The sequence below is a fragment of the Sturnus vulgaris genome, chromosome 4 (assembly GCF_052056855.1).
Source record: "Sturnus vulgaris isolate bStuVul1 chromosome 4, bStuVul1.hap1, whole genome shotgun sequence".
In the NCBI taxonomy this organism is placed as follows: Eukaryota; Metazoa; Chordata; class Aves; order Passeriformes; family Sturnidae; genus Sturnus; species Sturnus vulgaris.
Window position 1 is genome coordinate 60,951,299 of NC_142246.1, and position 22,398 is coordinate 60,973,696.

General features: G+C 38.2%; 1 protein-coding gene across 2 annotated transcripts in view; it reads right to left on the reverse strand.

Moving 5' to 3' along the window:
• The window catches only part of SLC10A7 (solute carrier family 10 member 7), a 145,396-nt gene that overhangs the window by 84,790 nt on the left and 38,208 nt on the right, over positions 1-22,398 (reverse strand). For both annotated transcript variants that reach the window (XM_088164084.1, XM_088164085.1), the window contains exon 5: positions 16,162-16,200. In XM_088164084.1, the coding sequence (XP_088020210.1) occupies positions 16,162-16,200 (39 nt within the window). The remainder of the gene's footprint in view (positions 1-16,161; positions 16,201-22,398) is intronic.

The window sequence follows — 22,398 nt, forward strand, 5'->3', positions numbered from 1 at the left end:
CCAGGTCTTTCTCCCAGCCCCATCCCACTGTTAGTTGCATTAGAACAAGCCTGCCTTTGCTTCCCTGCAATTACAGGAAGGCTTCGCTTCCCATATTAAAACAAGGCTGCCAGCAGCAGAAGCCAAAGGAAAGAAAGATATCCCTAAACCACTTAAAAACTAGCAAGTGAAAGTGAAAAAAAACCAAAACAACTTTAAACTGTCTCTTCCACACAAGTGTTAAACTGATCTTTCAATTATTGATATCTCACTATCTTGTTTTCTTGAAGGGCCACTAAACTGGAAGCTGCCCAAATCTTTATTTGTATTTCAAGACAACGGTCAATGAGAAGTCTCACAGCCTTACTTAAAGTGAGCAGGTCCCTTGCAAAGCAAGTTTGCAATGTGGGACAGCAAATGGAATCACTGTTTTTCAATAGTGATTTCAACAGTGAACAGTAATTTAATCTAACTGATATCTGGAACAAAGATTAAACCTACTCCTATTTAAGATCAACAGCCTCATATTAAAATGCCATTTCTACCAGTATATTAAGAGAAAAATGAAGCTTTTGTAAATGGTCTTGTTTAACATGGCAGTGAAATACTCAGTGTGAAGTACTTTTATCTTGTTACATAAAATAAATGCAACTTGTATAACATCACTCCAAATACTAAACTGCTATGAAAAAGAACATGTGAATGTGCCTATATGAATTCTGAAATAAAAAAGAGTGAAAAATTGTATCTGGTGAAGTGAAATTAACTGAACAAAAATTCTCTGTGGCAATACTTTAGCAGCCTCACCAGTCAGCTTATCAGTTGAGAAGGCTGGGGGGAGGAAGGAGAGATATTGCATAAAGTGAAAATACAGGTCTTCTCTTATAAAAGTCAATACATCATCTTAAGCTAGAAAAAAAATGGTCCCTAAACATCCATAACTACAATCAGTAATTGTCATTAAAAGCTCTCATTATACAGAGTAGGTGTAATTAGAGCATCTTGCCCGCACAGGGTGAAGCACACAGAGATTGCTGGAAGAATTCATAAATTAGTGCCAAATCAGCCTCATTCCCAGCTACCACACAATCTGCTGTAAACCAGAAAAATTGTATTTACACACATTAAGGCAAAGCCCACTGGCCTCTACAAAATTAGCCTAAACACGAAATGCAGTTATTTGAGGGACTCCCTATTTCATTATGTGTCTTAGGAATAAAGGGATAAAGTTTGCCATCAATAACGCTGAACATATCTGCTGAACCCCGCAGATTCCAGGGCATTAATAATTTAAACTCTTATGGGAATTTTGTCATGGTGGAGATAGGACTTGTCTGCAAACGGAGCTCAGGGGATGTTCAATATGATCTATTCTAGTACACACACACAATTGCTACATTTATCACGATGCAGAGGAAAATGGTTCCTTCTTAAGGACTTCAGGAATGTTCCTTCTGTAATTTACACAACGAAAACTCTGAGCATTTCTAATAAAAAAAAAAATCCCAGGTCCTATAAAGATATTATTGTAAGAATTACACTGAAAGGCTTCTTCCCCCCCCCATTACTTGCACATGTACAGTGGTGTTTTCAACACATTATAAAATGGGATGGGGAGAAAGGAATCCAGCCACTGAGAGTAATGTTGTCTGTGCAAGATGCTACTGCCAGCACTGATAGTGTATGAGCTTATGGCCTAAAAAATAAAGCTGTATGACTCAAACATTTATACTGGTGCAAAGCTAATAGCTCTGTATATAACAATCAGTTATGTGCACAACAGGATGGCAGAGCAAAAATCCTCTTTTGCACATGTCAATGGAAAGCATGGAAAGAAAAAATAATTTTGAAATGCTCGTGGTATTTGTGCAATGCAGAGTAAAATTCAGGCATTTCTGCAGTAGCCAATCTAAGGTAAACTCTAGATATGGACACATTCACTCAAACAGGCTTTGAAATAATTAGACAAGAAAAGCCTTCCTTTCACAACTAAACCCTAATTTTTGCATTAAAAAAAACTTCAAAAACATTTCTGTCCACATGCTTTTAATGAGCCCACATTGTACCTTCACTAAGCACAACCTGATGTAGACCACAGTTCCTGAGTGGCAGAAGGACAAATGTTCCCCTAAAAAGATCAGGCACTAGAGAAGCTAGTGGAGGAAAACACATCAAAATAATTCTTTCATTTGCTAAATTTGCTATATTTCCATTGAAATAATATTAATAGACAGGTAATCAGGAAAAATCTTAATGGCACAAGGAATGCCTCAACATCTCAGCCCAGCTGATTAGCTTTTCACCACGATTTAAGACAGTCCCTGTAAAACCTAGGGAGCAGCATCCAAATCCTCTACAACATTATTGCCTGATTGCCCATGAAAATTGAACTCTGAGTTCAGTTCAAGAATTTTATGTCATGTAATGTCATAAACCAATTATTTTTCTTTTGGGATATTTGTAAACAGAATCAGTATGGAAAATGTAATTCAAAAGTTTTTCACTGTAGCAGCTTTTACCTGATGTTAACACCCTGAAGAGCTATGTTCCCATCTCAGAATAAACAAGTTATGCTAGTGCTGGCTCTCAAATGATTATTTGGACTTCTGTGTTTCTCATGAAAAGAAGAAGAAATCACAGGAGCGAGAACAACAGGTAGGCAGAGGACGTGTGGCAATTGTGCAGAGGGAATAAATCTGCAGGACTGTTGAGGTGTGTGCACCCTGCTGCTGAAAAAGGAGCCCCCGGGTCAGGGCTACCTCAGGACAACCCCGATTCAACCTGAGCCAGAACTTGCTGTTCTTCCTTCTGCATGGAAGCCAGCACAATCCCCAGAGATCTGCCCATCCTCTCTTGCTTATCCAGTGGATCATTTTAATTTAGACCTCCTGCTCTCCAGGGCTCTCCTGTCCCAAAATCTTGCTTTGTCACAAATCTTTTTTTAATCTGCTTGGACATTTCAGTGCTTGACCGAGCTCTGATGTCTGATGGATCACCCCCTTGCTAGTTCTTCAAAGAGAAAGAAACTTCTTACTCTGACAGGGCTTTTAGAAATCCATGGCCCAAGTACATTACCAGAACATGAACTGGACAGCCTAAAAACAGCAAGTACACCTGCAGAAAAACCTACACCTACAAGTCCTAATGCATATCTCACCATTCCAGAGTGTTTGAACACCTTTATGAAACAGATTGATAAGATTGTAATGCTTTTTTCTATCAGCTATGGCTCTTTACTTCTCCTACAGGAAAGTACAGTAATTATTTGGAAGAGGCTGTGGAGAGTTTTTAAGAGCTTATAAAATAATACCAACAGCAAGTAAAACAAATTATACCTCCTACCATATATTACAGACTTTATAGTTTTCTGTGTATTATTTCATAACACTGGCTTGGGGTGGTCTCAATATAAGTTCAGCTGGCACTGAACTGTGCAGTTGTCTGAATTAGCATAACAATTTTAATCCCAAGAGTTAAAAGAAATCAGACTGAAAAATAATAAAGGATCCAGCATAATGTTTTGTAAGCATTTATGGTGCAATAATTATGCCACAGCTTAGTAGGACTCTCATAATATATTTTTCCAAATGTCTTTGGAGTGACATATCCCAATTTGACAGACTTTCATGAATGAGGGAAGAACAGCCCTCCACTAACTCTGCTTTGGGGTAAGCAGTCTGAAATGATAGTAATGACGAAATTCTATGTTAATTCTATGACTTGAATACAGACCCACAACTGACTAGATTGTGAAACTGCAAGACAAAAATGGCAGATGGACCAGCTTTGCTGGGAAGCCCACACTGTAATTAGGAAGGGAGGGGGAAAGAGGAAAAAGCAAAAGCATGCAGCAAAACTATACTTATACTTTTATTAACTGAGTGACTAAACTAGGCAGTAAGGCAGAACTCTATAAATATTAGACTTCATCTGGATTTTATTATTTGCAAGCTGTTTGTGTTACAGGGATGCTCTTAGCTTGTATTTTAACTACCTACTAAAAATATGGAAAGCAATAGTAATAAATATATTTTATACATGAGTTCATGTACCAGTTCTTTGTTGGGGACACTACACAGTCTATAAAATGAATCTGTAGTCTTTTACTCTGTGTTAATTGGCCTGCAAAGTCAGGAAGATGGATAGAAACTGTTTCTCAAAGTCAATGACCACAAAAACCTTACCAAAATGCTAATCAAGTGTTAAGGCTACAGTAAAATTGACAATTATTTTGCTAAATGCTTCACTGTAGTGCATTATCTGTGTTACAAATGCAGCAAGGAGCTTTTATGGGGACTGAATACAACTTCACATGATTTTGTACCCACTGTAGGGAACTCCATTCTGTAGCACAGGGAAAGACACAATGATCACCACTGAAAGAACAAAAACATGTGTATCTAAGCACCAGTTATCAGAAGGAAATTAAGCTATGTCAAGGTACTTAGGAAAACAGTGCAACCGCTGGGATTTATTTGTTCTTACACAGGAAAAAAAAAAGTACATGCATATAAAAAAACTTAGACCCATTTGTAGCCTTTTCAAATTTCCAAGGACTGGTTTGCCAGCTGCATGCTGTCTACTTTCCAGGATGCACTGGACAGACTCCTGAATATCTTTTTCACTTACTACAACCATGTACAGAATATTTACAGACCATAGACTAGTTCCTCCAGTCAGAGCAGAACTGCTGCCAATACAAATACCATGCCGTGTGAGCTGATGGACAAAACAGTATTGTCTACGTAAAAAAACGAAACAAAAAAACCCCAAAAGCAAACCAAAATCAAAGAGGCAGTTCTTGCATAACAGCATACTTTTAAAAACCCCCAGATCTACGGACTACTTAAGAAATAAATCCTGCAAAAGCTCTCCTTCCCTTGCAGTCATTCCAGGTGACAAAGGACAGCACCCTGTTGCTGTCCCCCCTGCCAGGCAGATGCTGGGCAATTGTGGGGTCCCACCAGACTCTCCAACAACAGCTCAGAGTGAGAACAGCACTGGCTGTCCCTGTGCTGAGCAGGGGCCTCAGTGCTGCTCCTCACTTTAAGAGACTCCGTTTTCCAATCCACTTCCACTTTTAATTTGTCCAAGAATTAGACCTCTTACAGATTGATTACTAGCTCCAGGCGCCTGATAAGTCATGACAAAATTAAATTCACAGTCTAGTACAGTTTATTAGCAGGTTACTGAGCTGTTGGAAGAAAACACCCTCACTCCTCTCCCAGTGCCTTCCTCCCATGCTTCACACCACTCACAAAATAAGGCACCTGTACATCATGGAGCATAATGTCTACACAAAGCCTGTGAAGTCCAAAAAAGACTAACCTGAAAATTAACACCTTATGCCACTTTGTGTGGAAGGACCAGATTCAGATTTCCCAGTGTCTGCAGATTTGTAGAGGAACACTAACATTTAGTCTCCTTCCTTTACAGAAATTGCATTTACCCACAATTACGTATTTGCACTGCATGTTCCTGTAAAACACCTAATTAGCAAATAAACCTACACTGTGGATTGACCTACCTGCATTATGTATCCTCTTTCTAAGCAAAATTCACACAAGGAAGCAAATTCTGTCAGCTGCTCATCACACAATATTAAAAAGACTACAGGGGAAAAATTAAATCATAAATGCACAAGGACCCTCTCCCTAACTGCTACACTATTTCACACAATAAAATTAATAATTTAACTACCTGAAACTTCACATGTGCAGGGCACTGCAAGTAGACCAGTGGCATTTTCACTTCAAATTTATATAGTCTTTAGTCAGTATACTTAATCTGCATTTCTAACACCTGCTTCAGTCAGCTGTGAAGTGTAATGTTATCTATAAAATTTTCTTTCATCTTTGTACTGTCCATCCAACAAAAAAAATTTATCATAGTGGATAGTTATTTGACTTTTAAAAGGATATGAAACTTTTCACATGTTTTTTGATCACTGCTTGAAAGACATGCCCATATATTTGACACTCCATTTTATTAAAAGGTTTGAGTTTTTCAAAAACCCTTTCCCGTTATTCATGTTATCTAATTCTATGTAATACAGTTCTCCTTCAAATAGTTAACATTTGCTTTCCATATAGTAGCAAAAATGTGGTTAGGTAGATCACAATGCAGCAAGGTGTGCATTTTCACACTATCATAGCTTGCCTCAAATGCACCAGGAGGAAGAAGCCAGAATGACTTTTCCAATCAGGTGGGCATCAGTGTTGGCACCTGTAGCTACCACAGCACAAGGTGATATGGAAAGAGTACACAGAGGGGTGAAACCACATGCAGCTTTCATGCAGCAGGTTGATGTCAGGCAAAAAGCTCTTCCCAGTCATGCACAGTCTCAGTCAAGTTAAACACTCGATACCAATAAAGATATCCAAGGAAAATGTCCCATGTTGAGCTTTCAGGACACTGTTTGAAAGACAAAAGATAATATGAAAAACTTATCTTCGTATATTAATGTACAAAATTTTCTACCTGACATGGTCACCTCATTTAGATACAAGTAAAAAACGGCAAGTTTTCAATCATTGCACCCCTTGTAGAGCATAGTGAGTTTGTCATAGGTAAACTCAGATGTTCATCTAGTCTGATCTTCCACCAGTTCTCAGGGAAAGGACATCACAGAAATATCCTTGCTACAAGTTATGCTGGAGTGACCAAGAAGGTACCATCAGAAAATAATTTAGAAAAGGAATTTTGTCATGCAATCTCTTTTTGGGAAGTTGAAACAACAAATACAACAATTTACTTGTCATTGTAGGAAAGTAATCAGGAGGAGGTGAGTGGAGAATTGGAATGAAGGTGGAGGAAACAAGATGCTGGGAAGTGCATTTGCTTTTGTACCATGCCAAAAAGGTGATAAATGCCTGAGCCTCATAACCTCCAAGATGGTTTGGATTTTGCTGGGCTGGTGTTTTGGAGTGCTTTTTTTTGATGGGCATTTATGTTTATTTCTTGCTTTTACAAGAAGTTAAAATGAAAACTCTATGCCACTGACAGAACAGTGTTAAACAAAGCCAAATAATGACAGACCATAAACTAAAACAGTTCTCTCCCTCCTTCACAATCACTGATCTTTTCAAATGTGTCATTAAGGCTGAAAGCTGAAGATTGTTTTGATACCTACAAAGAAGATATGGCAAAATAATAATGAAGGGAGCCTCTCCACAACAACACAAGTACAGCTATTAAAAAAAAAAAAAAGAATTCATGAACTACTCCTGGCTCATACTGAAGGGTCATGATGGCTTCCCAAAACTGACTTTTAAAAAGCCAACAATAAATAATAAACACAATTTCCAAAGGAAGCTCCAGTTTTATAACCATGCCTTGGCTTGCTAGTTGAGCTAAAGACTTTGTGAGAGCTTTTGACCTAACCTCTGGCACCTCCACTAAGACAGTATTTGTCACCCTGACAGCAAGGGGAATGATTTCCAGCCCCTCAACTTAGAGTAATAATGACATCCGTCTTGTTTTCACCCCTAGAGACTGAGGACTGCCGAGTTTTGAACAGGCACTGCTCAGTCAGATAGAGAAGAACCACAGGGAAAAAAATCCAGGCAGAGATTTAACCTGTTCTGGGCCAAAAATCACAAAGCTTAATAAATTAATGTGTTTAGGATATTTTTCCTCCCACAAAGAGTCAACTAAAGGTAAAAGGTTTGCATAGAACAATGCAGCACTGGTATTGCTGTTTGTACTACATGCTAGAGCTCAACTCTTGCCACCTACTGAATCCATATTTGGTGGTCAGAGAAGGAAAAGGAGCTCCATGCTCCCTGATGGATTAGTGTAGGTGACTGCTCAGCACACCAGCTCGTGTTTTACAGCACACATACACAGCTCCTTGTAGCAGCACCAGTTCAAAGTGCTAATCAAGTACAAAACAGGGGTTTAAATATCCCTATTCCCAGGGAAGGGATGATTTCTCTCCACTTTCTCTCACCCCACACACTTGTTGTGCAGGTGACTAAAAGCTGCAGCACAGAGGAAAGAACATTGCTCCATTTCAATCAGAAGCTGAAACTTTGGGGGAGAACATTAACAGTAGATTCTAAAAACATTTTCATTTCCTTTTGATGAATTTTTTAAAAGTGAGGGAGAAAATTACATATTTTGTGCATTTCCTAATCTGTCTGCAGGGAACATTTACCCTTAAATCAGGCCAAACGACTACATGTTTGTGTACAACCACAGCCCTAGAGGAATGCTGAGGAATGCTTCTTCTAGTATTAAAAGATACTAGAGAGGACAAAATAAAAACCAAATTGTCTTTCAGAGTGCCTCCCTTCTCAATTTCTCCTTGATACTCCAATCTACCTAACATAAAGAACCAATAAATTCAAACATTTGTTTCCCACAGACACAACTAAATTCTTGCAAGAATTTTAAATCTCTTGCTTTACAAATAAACTGTTCAAAGTTTTGTAGTGTACATTTTCACCTTCTTTAAAAAAAGCACATATATATTTCTCCAAGTAGTTGACAGAAACAAATAAAGCAGCTTTTCAATGCAAACATTTTTTAAAACTAATTTTATGTGATATGATGCTGTTCCATGACACAAAGTTCAGTGACTTAACTGGAGGTCAGACACCTTGATGTTACTTTATAACAGAACAAGTGATATTTCTTTCTGTTAATTTCACACTTTATTTTGGAGTGAAAAAACAGGAAACCATTCTAATACAGAAGACAAGAAAACATCACAAACTAAACCCAGGACCTTTCAATGTTATGATCTGCACACAATTTCCACCCTGGGACAATTTTTTTTATTTGTGGATTTTGGCTGTTTGTTGTTTTTTTTCCTTTCAAGTTCTGACCCATAACCATAGTAAGCAAAACCAGAAAAAAAAATTACCCAAAAAAAGTATATTCTTTTGCCAAAAATGTGATATTTTCACACTAGAGAGGACAATGACAAATCTTGCTAATTATGACAGCTAAAACTGTATCAGCACAGATTTGATTTACATACTAATCCAATCAATCACCTGATTATATAATATTAAACACATATATTTCCTTCTCTAGATGTTCTCCAAATAATAGTTACCCAAGACAGGCACTCTTGATTCTCTAATTCATTATCTTCCATTTAAAATGGAATCTAGCTCCTTATAAATTTCCAGTATTCAGTCTCCATTAACAAGAGAGATGACTGCACCACAGTCACAGATGCACTCATTTCCAGTTTCCCCATGCTATGTGATCAGAAGAAATATGTCAGATCACAAAATTTAAGGTACTTTGAGTGTGCAGTCTTGGCTATAGAAACTGCTCTCCCTTCTACCTTGCAATTCCCTAAGTGACAATTGGACTGGAAGAATGAAGCTGCTTCAACTCTCACACTATCCTTCCCAAGTGCAACAAAAACCCTGAGTTCTGCTTCTGAATTTTCTCCAGCAACATCCACTTTTCATGTTTGTTTCACTAACTCAAGAAATGCTACTGGCACATATATCCTCAACTCTCTCTTTTCCTAAAAGCCTGCTAATCCATGGAAACAGCAATGATGTGGCCAGGATTCAACCTCCTGTCTCAGAAGTCATCACCAAGTACCACGCCAAGCAAGTGCACTAGATGAGATTGCTGACTAAAAAAAAGCAGGTGCAAGAAAAATATCCCACCTGTCTGCTGTCATATGAGGAAATGGGAAAAGCAGAATACTCAAATATATTTATCTTGGAAGTGCATCTTACTTCCAAATATATTTAGAAAGGTAGCAGTTACTTATTTTTTGGCCTCAAAGATAATACAAAGGGATGTATTTAATGGCCTACTTATCGCTATCTTTAAACAAACTTTTTTTGGCAGAACTGATTGCTTGAGTCCCATAAGACCAAGCAAGATGAATTAAATGATCAGTAGCAAAAGCTAATGGGAAAAATGAGAAAGCCCTGAGACCAGCTACAGCCCACATAATTTCTACACATTTGACAGCTAATGGTTTCATTTTTTGTTATTAGGTAGATTTCAAGGCATTTTCCTCTTGGCCACTGTAAGAAAAATACAGGGACTAATCAGTGGCCTTCTAGAGGACACTCTTTTTTGAGAACTTGACAGCACATTTTCTTTCCTCTTGGTTACTGTTACCTACCCTCCTCCTCTGTAAAATTTCAAAGATAACCACCAGCAGCGTTGTTATTTGTGCTGGCTGGCTCTGCAAATCCCTACTGACTGACTGCCTTTTCAGACCAGCTGTGTCATCAGTGAGACCACACAGTGGGTGTTACAATACTCACATTTCCAGTTATCCCTTGGGAGCAAGATCCTATTTACTTCTTTTTGAGTATCACAGTCTTATACTTACCTTTTTGTTGTTGTTGTTGCTTTAATTTAAAGTAGTTCAGCATTAGTCATGGACAGGTAGATTTTTTTAATTATTATTTTATTTTGTAAAAAATTCTGCATCTCATTCTAACACCCATTTGATCAGTTTGGCTTTGGGAGGGAGAGAGGTGATCAGTAAAGGAACACTGGGATGGGTGCACATGCCCAGCAATCCCTCAAAACAATCATGTATGTCAAGGCTCTTTTTTAAGCCCATACTAAAGGGTGTCTTTTACAGGGAGCTTTGTTATTCTGCTTTGCTTGTACCAAAATAGTACAAACTAACTCAAATTTAGGTATTCAGCTAAGCAGGCTATACAATGGAAGTTTAGGTACACAGTGAGAGTTGAATGCCTACATGCTTTGAAAAGTTACTTGGCAAACTGGGAAACAGCCAATGATGCCCAAGCTTATGTTGAGATTTCAGCTCCAGCCAGCAGAAATCAAAACGAGGATGTTAACAAGAAGAGATCTGAGCACCAACCATGAAATAAGTTACAGCAAGGCAACAAAAGTGGCTCCCAAGATTATTTCAACTCCATGGAATACAAACTTTTCCTGCCTGGTTCATACTATCGGGCCCAAACACTCACTGCTGCCGAGATCTGCCACCCCCTTCCACTCATGCAAAACCAATCCTTCAAGGATAAGGTGCCTTCTCCAGCGGCTCATTGAGAGGGAGAACTTGCTCAGGACTTGGAGAACTGCCCCGATCCAATTCGGAGCACAGACCAGCAGCACCTCTGCACTGCTCACAGAGCAAGAGGAGACCACTTCCAGAGTGCAGGGGCTCACCATAATGCAGCTCCACTTTGAAATTAAACAAGACTGAATCTAGAATTCAGCACCTGTTGTGAACAGACTTCCTGGCAAGATTTCCCTGTAAACAGCTAGCACAGTAAAAAGGGAATCCCAGATGACTGCTCTGCCCCTTTTCATACTGCAAAGATACAACTAAGAGGGGAACAAAGGGGTATACAAACATGTGCTTGATTTTATAAAAATATTTATAATGTTTGTACTAGAAATACTTAAGACAGATAAGGATATTTATCCTAGAAATAACTAAGATGAAAAAAGTGATAATAAAAAAAGCCCCAAATAAACCTAAACCATTCAACATCCATTAAGGTAAAATAAAGTAAATAAATTCAGCCAATTGGTTATTTCCATATGGTTGGATTTCTTTAAATAGTAATGAAATCATTGCTAAAAAATCCATTGTTATTAAAATAAAAAAGTTGGCTCAGCCTACCAAAATTAGATTTGTAAGTTGCTGGTCATTCCCATAATTAAATCTGTGTCACAAATTTGCAAGAAAAATGGACACTATGACTAATGCATTTACTTGCAGCACTAGTGCTGTCAGGCTGTGTAAATCATTATGCCTGCTAAAGCAGACTAGATAAGAATTCCATACATTTTCATTAACCAACTAAGCTTTGTGTGTATGTGAGAAGCTAACTTCATTCTCTGCTAGCTTTAGCTTGCATTTGGAAGACAATATAAATAAAAACACTAGCCTTGATTTGATGAGCCACGTGGCTGCTTCAAAAATTATTTGAGCTTTTTGAACGACATGAACCAGCTCTGTCCCCTCTGAGATGGTGAGATAAAAGAACAAACCCACACATACTTAGTTTGGACAAAGGAGATTAATGGAATGATGGATACCTGTAATGTGTCTTATTTCATCTATTATGTTTCAACAGAGAAAGAAAGATAATCCAAGACAAGCACTGGAGGAAGCCTCAACCAATTTGCTGCTTTCTCAGGAGTCCAGTGGCCAGCAGAGCAGAGCCCTGGAATCCTCTATTTTCCTCTTCATTTCCTGTCACCACAGACCTTCAGATCTCAGTTACAGTTCTTTGCTTAAGGTGGAGCTGATGGCTGTTCCTTTCACACTAACTGTGACCCCAAGGCACAGAAAAACCAGCCTGCACTGACTCACACCACAGGCTGGATATTTTTATGGGATCCCCAGCCCACAGTCTGAAGCAGAAAGGAGATTTAATGAGAGGTACAAAGATTAGACAAGACTGCTCTAGCCTAGCAGTGCATTTTGTGAGGACACAGTGTTCTGGAAGTCCATCTCCCACGCACAGGCCATTACTTTGTCACTGCAAACTGAGTGCAGCTCTCAGCCAAGCACGTCTCCAGTGCAGGAGCAGCCTCAGTGACAGGTGGACAAAGTCAAAGGAGCTGAACCACTCGGGCAAACGCCACGGAACCACCAGCAGCACAGCATGTTTGGCAGTCTCCTCCCTCTTGCTCTGTGATTTGGACATTTACAGGTATTTGGTCTTCTTGTTTTAGAAGCAGAATAGAAATGCTTAGGGAGCACAGCAATGCACACAACATTAAGCATGTCAGCAGATCTACACTCAACATTCCAGGCAATTTCTTTAGCCTTTAGGTGCAAAAGCATCCTCTCCTCCAAGTGGAAGCAGCTAACACAATGCTTTCTGTCTTAGCATGTCCATGCAACCTTGTGATAACCTACCAATCTGTATGAGTAAAACACTACCAGATTATATTAAAACCCCATTAAGAGGCAAATCTGAAATCACTTCTTATGTTCCACAATTATTGTAAACCTAACTGCTTAAACGAGGGGAGGAGATAATGATATTAACTACCCAACTCAGAGCAATCCTCTGTGGTATGAGTCTAAATATTCTCTTGGCTGAAATTTATGTAAATTGAATTCATCTATCGTTAGTTATTACTAATCTAGCTACATAAAAACACTTTTCTGTAACAATTAGTTTTTTCAAACACTGTGTTTTAATTAGACCTGGGACGTTATTAAACTAAGTCAGTAAAATAATGCAAATATGTACAGTATCATTCCATGCACTGTTTTGTCTATATATTTATAGGAATATGGGCTTTGGGGGAGTTAAAAAGGACTTGTTTTATGGTTGGCTGGTAATTTTTGTAAATCTCTTTACCAGTGAAAACATCCCCAGGTCCCTAATCTAAGTGTATTTCTGCTCACCAGGCCATATTTGGCATTTCTTCATTTTGTGTATCACAAGATGTTCTGTTTCATCTGAATAAGCTGATCTCAGTATCATTCTAACATTACACTGAGTATTTTCCTACAGACATTTTGTTCCACAACTTACCTTAATTTAACTTCTCAAGCACTACTTCCTAGTCTTAAGGGGGGGGGGGGGGAAAGGTGGTGGGAGCAGGAGAGTAATCAGCACAGCACATCTTTCAGCCCTTTTAAATCAGCCTGCTTGGCACTATCACACACAGGCACTGGCCCACAGGGCATAGTCTGAAAAGAGAAAACACTGTCCTGGCTTTGTCACAAGTGCCATGACGTGCCCACATGCTACACGTGGTAAGACAAGGAAAATAAGAAAAACTTCAGCCTTGCTGAGGTCAGAGCCTTCCAAATAATCTCCAGGACACGTGGAAGTATCAAGTTTTGGTCACAAAGTCTATAACTCCATCTAAGACTGTCCACCTACAGCTCATCATTAGACACTCCTAAGAAAAATGCAAATGTGATTTAGATTCATCATGAATTGAAGATACAGGACATATGGATTCGGCTATGGGTGAAGAACCTAAGCTAAGCACCAATACAAACTGATGAATTCCCAAAACCATTTCCACCAGGACCTTCCATTATCTTCTCAGAAACAAGCCAATTATTCTTACATTTTACAGATCAGTTTTGACTTCAAGCACATACATATGTATATATACACACACACAAACACACATGCATTTAATGCTTTGCCAGTTTTTCAACAACAAGCTCCTTTGCTAAGTGACCATACACTTGCCAGTGCACCACATCTGGAGCTGCTTGATTTAAGGTCATGTAGACCCACACCACTGTGAAACTACTGGTAAACAACTCCGTCTACTTACTGCTGTCCCTGGCCTACTGTCACATTTCAATCACAAGGTTTATCCTATCAACTTCATCACTGGAAAAGTTTGTAAGAACAAAGCACTCAAACATATTTGTGAGTTGTTTTGTGTCATACCCACATATTGCCTAGGTAGTCACGATATCAAAGTAGAATTATCACAACAAGTGTTTAAATGTGTGGATATATTTATAATTTGATAGTAACCAGTGTCTTTACCACATTATTCTAAAAAGATCGGTAGTTAGAAAAAAATCAGCTGGCACTATGGTTTCATTCTAGCTGATCTTTAATATTTTTGAAAAGTCTTTTCTGGAAACTTTGTAAGAATAATGTTTACTGCAATGCTGTTCCAACATTTGCAAAAAGACCTGAGGGGAACAAAAAGTGAAATGAGGTAAGTACATGTAATCAGAACTTTCCAATGATCATGAACTAAGACCAAAACCAAAATTAGGAGTATTACATGAAGACAAAAACTAACAGCTTCTTGAGTTCAGATTTCTTTAAAGAGCTGTAAACAGCTACTAGTATTTGAGAATATATCTCAGTTCATTCACTAGATGCCAGCATTGTAGTCGGAGCCTTAATTTTTACTTGAAGCCAAAAGATGTCTCCAAATGGCAGCTGAGCTGAGCCTTTGGGTATTCACAGAAACCTCTTGAACTGAAAGCTGGAGACAGCAGAGAAACCAGGAGCTCGTGCCAAGCAACAAGAGAAAATATCACACACACACTTAAGAGTTTTTCCAACACTTCCACAGTTTGAGGTACACCCACGGAAGGAGAACGTTACAGGTAACAAAAAGGACAAGTACTTGGGAACTGATATTTTAAATATGTGAGAGGTCAATGATACCCCAAATTATTAACATCCACCCTCCTATCTTCAGCCTAGTCCCTCAAAAATACAGCAGGACAACACAACTGCAAAATGTCATGTGACTATCTCTTGCAAGAGTTCCATATATTTAAGCTTCTAAAAGCCAGCTTCCCATTAAAAAAAAAAAAAAGCCATGAATAAAAAAAGAGTTATATTGTACTCGCAGTTTTGATTTCAATTTCCTAATTTGAATTCTTTTATCATTCATTAATTTTATACTTCACAGTATAAAAAGGGGGCACAAGACTGGCATCACAAACACATACTTCTAAACATGCAGAAATTTTCGTAAGAACAAATTCAATTATTAGCTGCCTAAACAATCAGTTGCAGTAGTTTACAAACACATAAAATAATTTTTGTTTAATATTCATTAGTATCTCTCTAAACAACACATCAGTAATCTTCCTTCCTTCATAAATATATTTAGTGTTCTTTGCAGCATCCTTTCTAATACTTTGTAGACCATCAGGGCCACAAATCCAGCTTTTGCTTTTTAAAGAAACAATTATATTTCCAGCTGGATTGATTGCTTTCCTATATCTAGCTATTTTAGTTTGCTCCTCAGAGACATCGAGTGGCTCCACTGACAGTAAAATATGCTAAACAAATGACAAGTCACTGAGTAAATTAGCATCTACTCTCTGATCAGCTGGGTCATGTTTTCTTTTCAAAATCCATGGCCTCTTGATAGAAAATAATGAGTATTTGATGGGCCTTATTAGAAAAATCAATATATTGACGCCCCATGTCTGAGACATCTGCATAATAATAGATTCTGTTAACCCATTTAGAAGAAAATTAAGATGTGTTTACACATTATTAATTTACCACGAGCAGAGGAAATTTATTCACTACGTTTCTCAAGAGTTTAACAAAAAGAAAAGAAATTGCAATATCCGTATTTAAGGGCACGGCGACATCAACTGAAAGACGATTCAAATTTTTGCCATCTGAATGTCAAAATTCCACCAACAATAATGTGAAAAAAATACAAAAACACCAATAATACTGTTAAAAATGAGACTATTAAATCACTTGCTATAAATACTGTGTTACTTACCAAAAAACTTCCAAAAGCGGAATTAAATATAGCAGCTGCCTAGAGAGAGAAAAAAAAATAAATATCACCAATGGTAAAATAGCCACAGTGCAAGAACAAAATGTTCTTCCCCCACCCACCAAGCTATTAGATTCTCCAAATACACACATACACAGAGACCATTAGGCAGTTAGCCACTGCTTAAAAAATTGCCAGTCGCACATAACTTATGAAGACTGATGGATTCTGGTTTATGCATTCATAAATAATGTGCTGAAAAGGACAAAAGCAGGACGAGAAAAAAAATCCTGGCTGATAGACTGCAGAGGAATATCCACAACAACTAAGAATAATACACAGAAGCTTGGTCTCACTACTCGTGCTCTAATTTGCCAGGAACATTTTAATATCATGACCTATTAATTAAAATAAACAGTACCTGATTCAACTAAAATACTGCATTTTCATACACTTTTAACAATTTTAATGAAATTTTAATCTGGCAAATAAACTACTTTAATAGTTCATTGTAATAAAGTATTGACACATAGAATTTTCTGCAGCTTGACAAACAAATTTAAAACAGGAATAACAAAAACCCAACCAAAAAAAAAACCAAAACAAAAACAAAAAAACAACAAACCAACCCACAATGACCCCATACTTCTGAGGCCAAAATGTCATTACTTTTTACTCTGTAGACTTTTAAAATAAGAAAAGAAACAATTTTGAGAATGACTTCAGAAGTGTTTGTGCTTACCTAAATGTCCAGGAAATACAAGGCAGCAGTATTATTTCTTAATATGAACTCATAAAATTCCAGGACGTTAAAACTTGAGTCTTGCATAGCTTTCCCCAGTTAGCAAGAAAGAACAGAAACTCTTGTATGGCAGCCAGTCTGATGATGAAAAGCCACACAGCAAAGGTAAGAGGAAAGAGAGGAGGGGAATCTACCATTTCTGTGCCGATTTAGAGTCAAATTAATCACCCTGGACACTTCCAGCTACAGATTAATAACAAGAGACTGCTAGTGAGTTGAGCAAGTTTGAATAAAGTCCAAAATCAGGGCAGGAGCAGTAGCTGAACCTGCCTTCTGCTCCATAAGAGGATGCAATGAAAATGAATGGGTAATGAGATCCTTGGCTCTAGAGAGCTTAGCTTTCTTATTCAAGTTCATAATTAATTCAAAGCTTTGATAATTTCATTAGATTCCTCCTCTGCTGGCCCTATCAATAAAAGATGGCACTGGACCACAGCTCCTCAGTGGCCCAAATATAAAAACAAATGCAGACTGGAAAACCTTTGCTGACTTGCTTACTAACAGGGACAATGGCATATGGCACTCCATGTTGTGGAGGGAGCATCTGAGTAGATATAGTTAAATAAAACATTATAGTTGACAGTTGTAAACTACAGTAACATATTTTAACACCTTTTTCTCATCAGCATTTCTTTTTTGAACACAAAAAAAAAAAAAAAAAAAAAAAAAAAGAGGCACAAGCCCAAACAGCTTCTCTTGCCAGAGATCATAGCAGAAAGGAAGCGTGATTAGTATAAACAATTCTTCAACAAGTGTGAATTAAATCAGGATTTTCTATTTGTATTTGAAGCTGTGCAACTGATACTTTCTGTAGCAAGGCAAAGACACATTACACTCATCCACACAAACCTAGAGCATGGCTACCAATCCTGATTTGGGGATCATCTAGAGAGATGACATTATTTTACTTAAAACAGGCTACAATTCCAGTTCCAGGAGAAATTCTGTATCTGCAAAGGTGTTAAGGAGAGATACTAGGATGGTGGTATTTTGTCATTATCAAACTTCTTTTATTCTTTCCTGATCCATGTGGAAGATATCTAGATTTTTATAATAATCTCAAGCATGTATCAGGGACTAGGACAACAATCTTGGATGAATGTTATGCTTCAGTTGCTTAGCCAGTCATGTGCAAAGGTCATAATTCACAACCAGTTCCGGACTACACTAGTTTACAATTTTTAACTCCTTTTCTCTGAAGTGTTAGAAATTATCCATAACAGATGATTAAACATTCATTACAGGCAAAAGAAGAGAAAAAAAAAAAAATCAGGAAGACTGCAAATTAAGATACAATCATCCAGATTATTTGCCTCAGTGAGGGAAAACTCATGTCAATTATGCTGCAGTTTTCTTTGTAAACATTTCCCCTGAAAAATAAAGTTAGAAGTAATTTCTTCTCATACTCACAAACCTGGGGCTTATATTTGTGATTCTGGTTCAATTTAAACAAACTGGTAGTAAACTGAATCAACTGCTCCAATTTGTAATTAAACATACCTAGTAGCACAACCCTGTAGAATTTAAACACTTTTGTGCTTCCAACTCCCTTCTATCAAAGGGATACATACCTCACAGGGCATTGTCAAAATTAATTCATTCCTTAAAAAGCACTCTGAAATCCTTAGAGGGATGATACAGATAAACATTAGTGCTGACACATGATACAGCCAGGCTCTTCATTTTCTATTTGAAACATTTATTAGTCACTATTATTGCATCACTTTTTTTTAGTGTTTGCTCTTTTTGTGCTTCGACAGATACCAGACTCTCTGCAGTCAGCTTAAATGAAACAATAAAACATGAAAACACTTGGATGTCTTTATAATACCCCAAGTTCAGATTTGCATGTGTTTGCAAGCCTTCCATTGCATTTTCCACTAGTATGAGGGGAGAGCTCTCTATAAAATCACAGTGAAGTCCTTGCAAAAGGTTAAGTGCATAGCCATATGCTGAAACGTAAGGTCAGACCACATTCAAAAGCAACAGTATCAACAACCAGACAAATTTTCTATGTTTGTATCAACTCACAAGATATGACTGAAAGTCACAGCCAGGACTCTTAAAAGGGCAAGTACAGAAGAGCATGGACAGCATCACTTGAGTTAACAATTGTACATATCAGCTCCATTAAACAACAAATTCACTTTTATTGTGCAGGTACAATTTCAGTCAACTCTGTATGGCACTGGGCTTAAGGGAAGGCTCTCGTGGTCTACATTTCCAGGGAGAATTCCAAATGAGAAATGACCAGGCCACCTCTGATGGAAACCTATCTGACAGCACTTGGGAGAAACTTTCCTCTTCTCATACCAGAGTCTAGCACAGAGCTTCAGCCCTTCACCTCTCACATTATCCTGGGACATACATATGGAAAACACTGCTAAGATTTCTACAGTGACAGCAACAAGATCCAAGACAGTCCTCCTGGCAACAAAGGCTGGTAAAAGATGGAAGAAAAAAGCAAAGCCACTACCAGGGGGCTGAGTATTTCCTCCCAGGTGTGGATCTAAATGCAGCAGCAAGTACCTGTGACTGAGCTGAAAATCAAATTTGTTTAACACACAAGTGTGTTTAGAGTTCAAGTATTAAATACAGAACACATTCTGAACTTTGTTCCATTGCCTTGTTTTTGGTGCCAAGCTAAACTATCTTGGAATTTATTAGACTAGGTATTGTTTTGATAATAACATAGTCAGACTACATTAAACAGGAAGAGACACCCTGGCCACATTTTGGAACACCTGGGTCAAACAGCAACATTTTATCATTACAGAATAGGATTATAAAGAAGTTGTTATGTACAACTAAACTGGAACTTTACTGCAGAGTACAGGGGAAGAGCAGTGCCTCACAGATTTGTATGTAGACCTCAGAAAAAGAGTAAGATTTTTCTCACCAATATGTGTATACTGCTTCAATACTAAAGCATTTGATTCTCGAGTGTCATTTGGCAGCCTTAGGGAGACAGCCTTCCTAGATGTATTTAAGGCTACGCTCACCCCCAGGCACCCCACAGCTGGGACAGCACATGCTATGGACACCAGGGCCTCTCTGGCCCCAGGTCACCCCTGCTCTGAGGAAAGGACATCCCAGGGTCAAGGCCACAGATGCAGAGTAATGAAACCAAACAGCCTCAGAACATCCTGGAAGGAAGCAGCCTGGGCATATACAGAGCTGTTCTGTGTCTGTCTGCCATTCCCTGCAGATAAAATCTGAGCACTAGGGGGATGTACCACACACACTAGTGGGATATAAAGCTCAAGCACCAGTAATAAGATAATTATCCTATTTAACACACAAGGCACACTGAAGAAGAAAGAAAAACCCAGAAGAGCAGAAAAGAACTGGGGAAAGACAAGGACTCTCACAGTTCTAGTGCTGGATTATGCAGTAGAGGACAGAGAACACGATGTGGTAACATTTTAACATGATGTGTAACATTTTACAGCATCCATACTATGACTGCAAAATTTAATACAACCATGTCTCCTATTTGACAGAAGAAGAAAGGAAAAAAAGAGAGACTGAAGAAAGTGATGGAAATGGTTTGACTAAACATGACAGAAAAGGAAATTTTATCCACCCAAAGAGATCAGTATAGTTCAAAAAGGTCAAAGAAGGCAGGATGTCAGAAGTAACTTGAATGAGTTGGCAGAGTACTTTTCAACAACTCCTTCAATCTCCTATTTAAAAATAAAATCTCATGTGAATGTTAGCACAGCTCATGTCTTAACTGCTGTTTCCAATAACAAGATGTTACATCTCTGTAGAAAGCTATTTGCCACAGCACCGTTACTGCAAACGGAATATAAATATACCTAATAAGGTTTAATCTGTGTTGCTGTTCATAACTATTCATCTGAGTTCAGACAGGAAAAAAAATATATATTCAAGTTCCTGCTTTCAAGCACTAAATTGAATCAGGTGTCCTCTTCTCTTAAGAAAATTAAGTTGCTTTTGTGCAAGAGTGTTTTAATGAGAATAGAGCCTGCCGACATTGATAAATGGGAATGACACCAGAGAGAGCATGTAAGCAGGACAATATGTGCATGTTACAGTCTTACAGGCTATTTTTCACTGACTATCCTGAATGACTTCCCGGTTTCTTAAGGGGCCTATTAATCTCAAATTTAGTTATTACACAACGTTTATTTGAACATATATTCTGTGGATGATGACAGTTAATAAAGGAAATCTTTTACAAGCTGTATTTTTACATATTGTTCCAACTGCAGCTCCCAGTCATTCCACTGTATTGATGGAATAACCTAGTTATGATGCAGCTTTAAAAAAGGCACATATATTCAGATTCCTTTCTAAGCATATGGGGACTCTTAAATAACTGTTAAAATGCATATAAAAATCCTGCTCTGGCATGGCAAAAATGAAAGAGGCAGTGTTAACTGCTCAGCCAAACCTCTACAAGCCCAGTTGTCCCCTCCAAGGCAAAGCAAGTGCCTTTTTAACACTCCAGCATCATCTCTGGGAAACAAATAGGGTCTAGATTTGACTCTGATGTATGTACACTCCATACTGAATGCAACAGAAGCTGGAGAATACATCTTACACAACTCCAGCCCATGTGCTGTATATGTGATAGGGCACCACAACAGTTGTATTACGTTTCCAACAAAGTAAAAAACACACAAAACCCCCAAACCACCAATCATCCAAATACACAAAATATGAAAAACACAAAACCTCACAAAATAATATAAACTAAACCTCACAAAACTCTGATACCAACTAAATTTTGAGTCCAAAGAAATCTTCCAAAGTGTGCTGATGTTCAGAAAGACTGACTCTTATAAAAATACCAAATTAATTATTTTAGTAGAAATGCATATAACATTATGCTCTTATTAAAAAAAAAAAAAAAATTACCCCCCCCCCCAAAAAAAAATCCAGAGAATTATAAATACACACACACAAAAACTACACCCACCAACCAAGAAGCCTCCAGTACACCAACAAAAAATCCCAAAGTATGGAGAGCATTATGTATTTATCCACTGCCATGTCCCCTGTGGTCCAACACAATTTTCTGACTGGGGAAAAGAATAGCAAAGATATCACCTAATCCCCAACCTGCCACTAGAGCTGTGCTGACAACATGAAAACATTGCTTTATTTCAAACATGTTCAATAACCATCAGTTCTATGGAAACAACACTGAAAAGGCACCAGAAAATGAAAAGAGAATAACTAATCTGTTGTTTGTTTGCATTTCAGCAGGGGAACATCATCCAGAGAATGATGTTCTCCAGGACACTGTGCTGAGCCCTCTGTTCCAGGCTGCCAGAGGATGCCCTGAGTAGAGTAGAAGCTGGTGCTGCTTCAGGCAGGCACAGCATTCTGCCACGAGCAGGGCACAGAAACAACCTGGGGCCTCTGCTGGCAGAGAGTTATTGCCTCTTACCAGCAAAGCTGCTTCT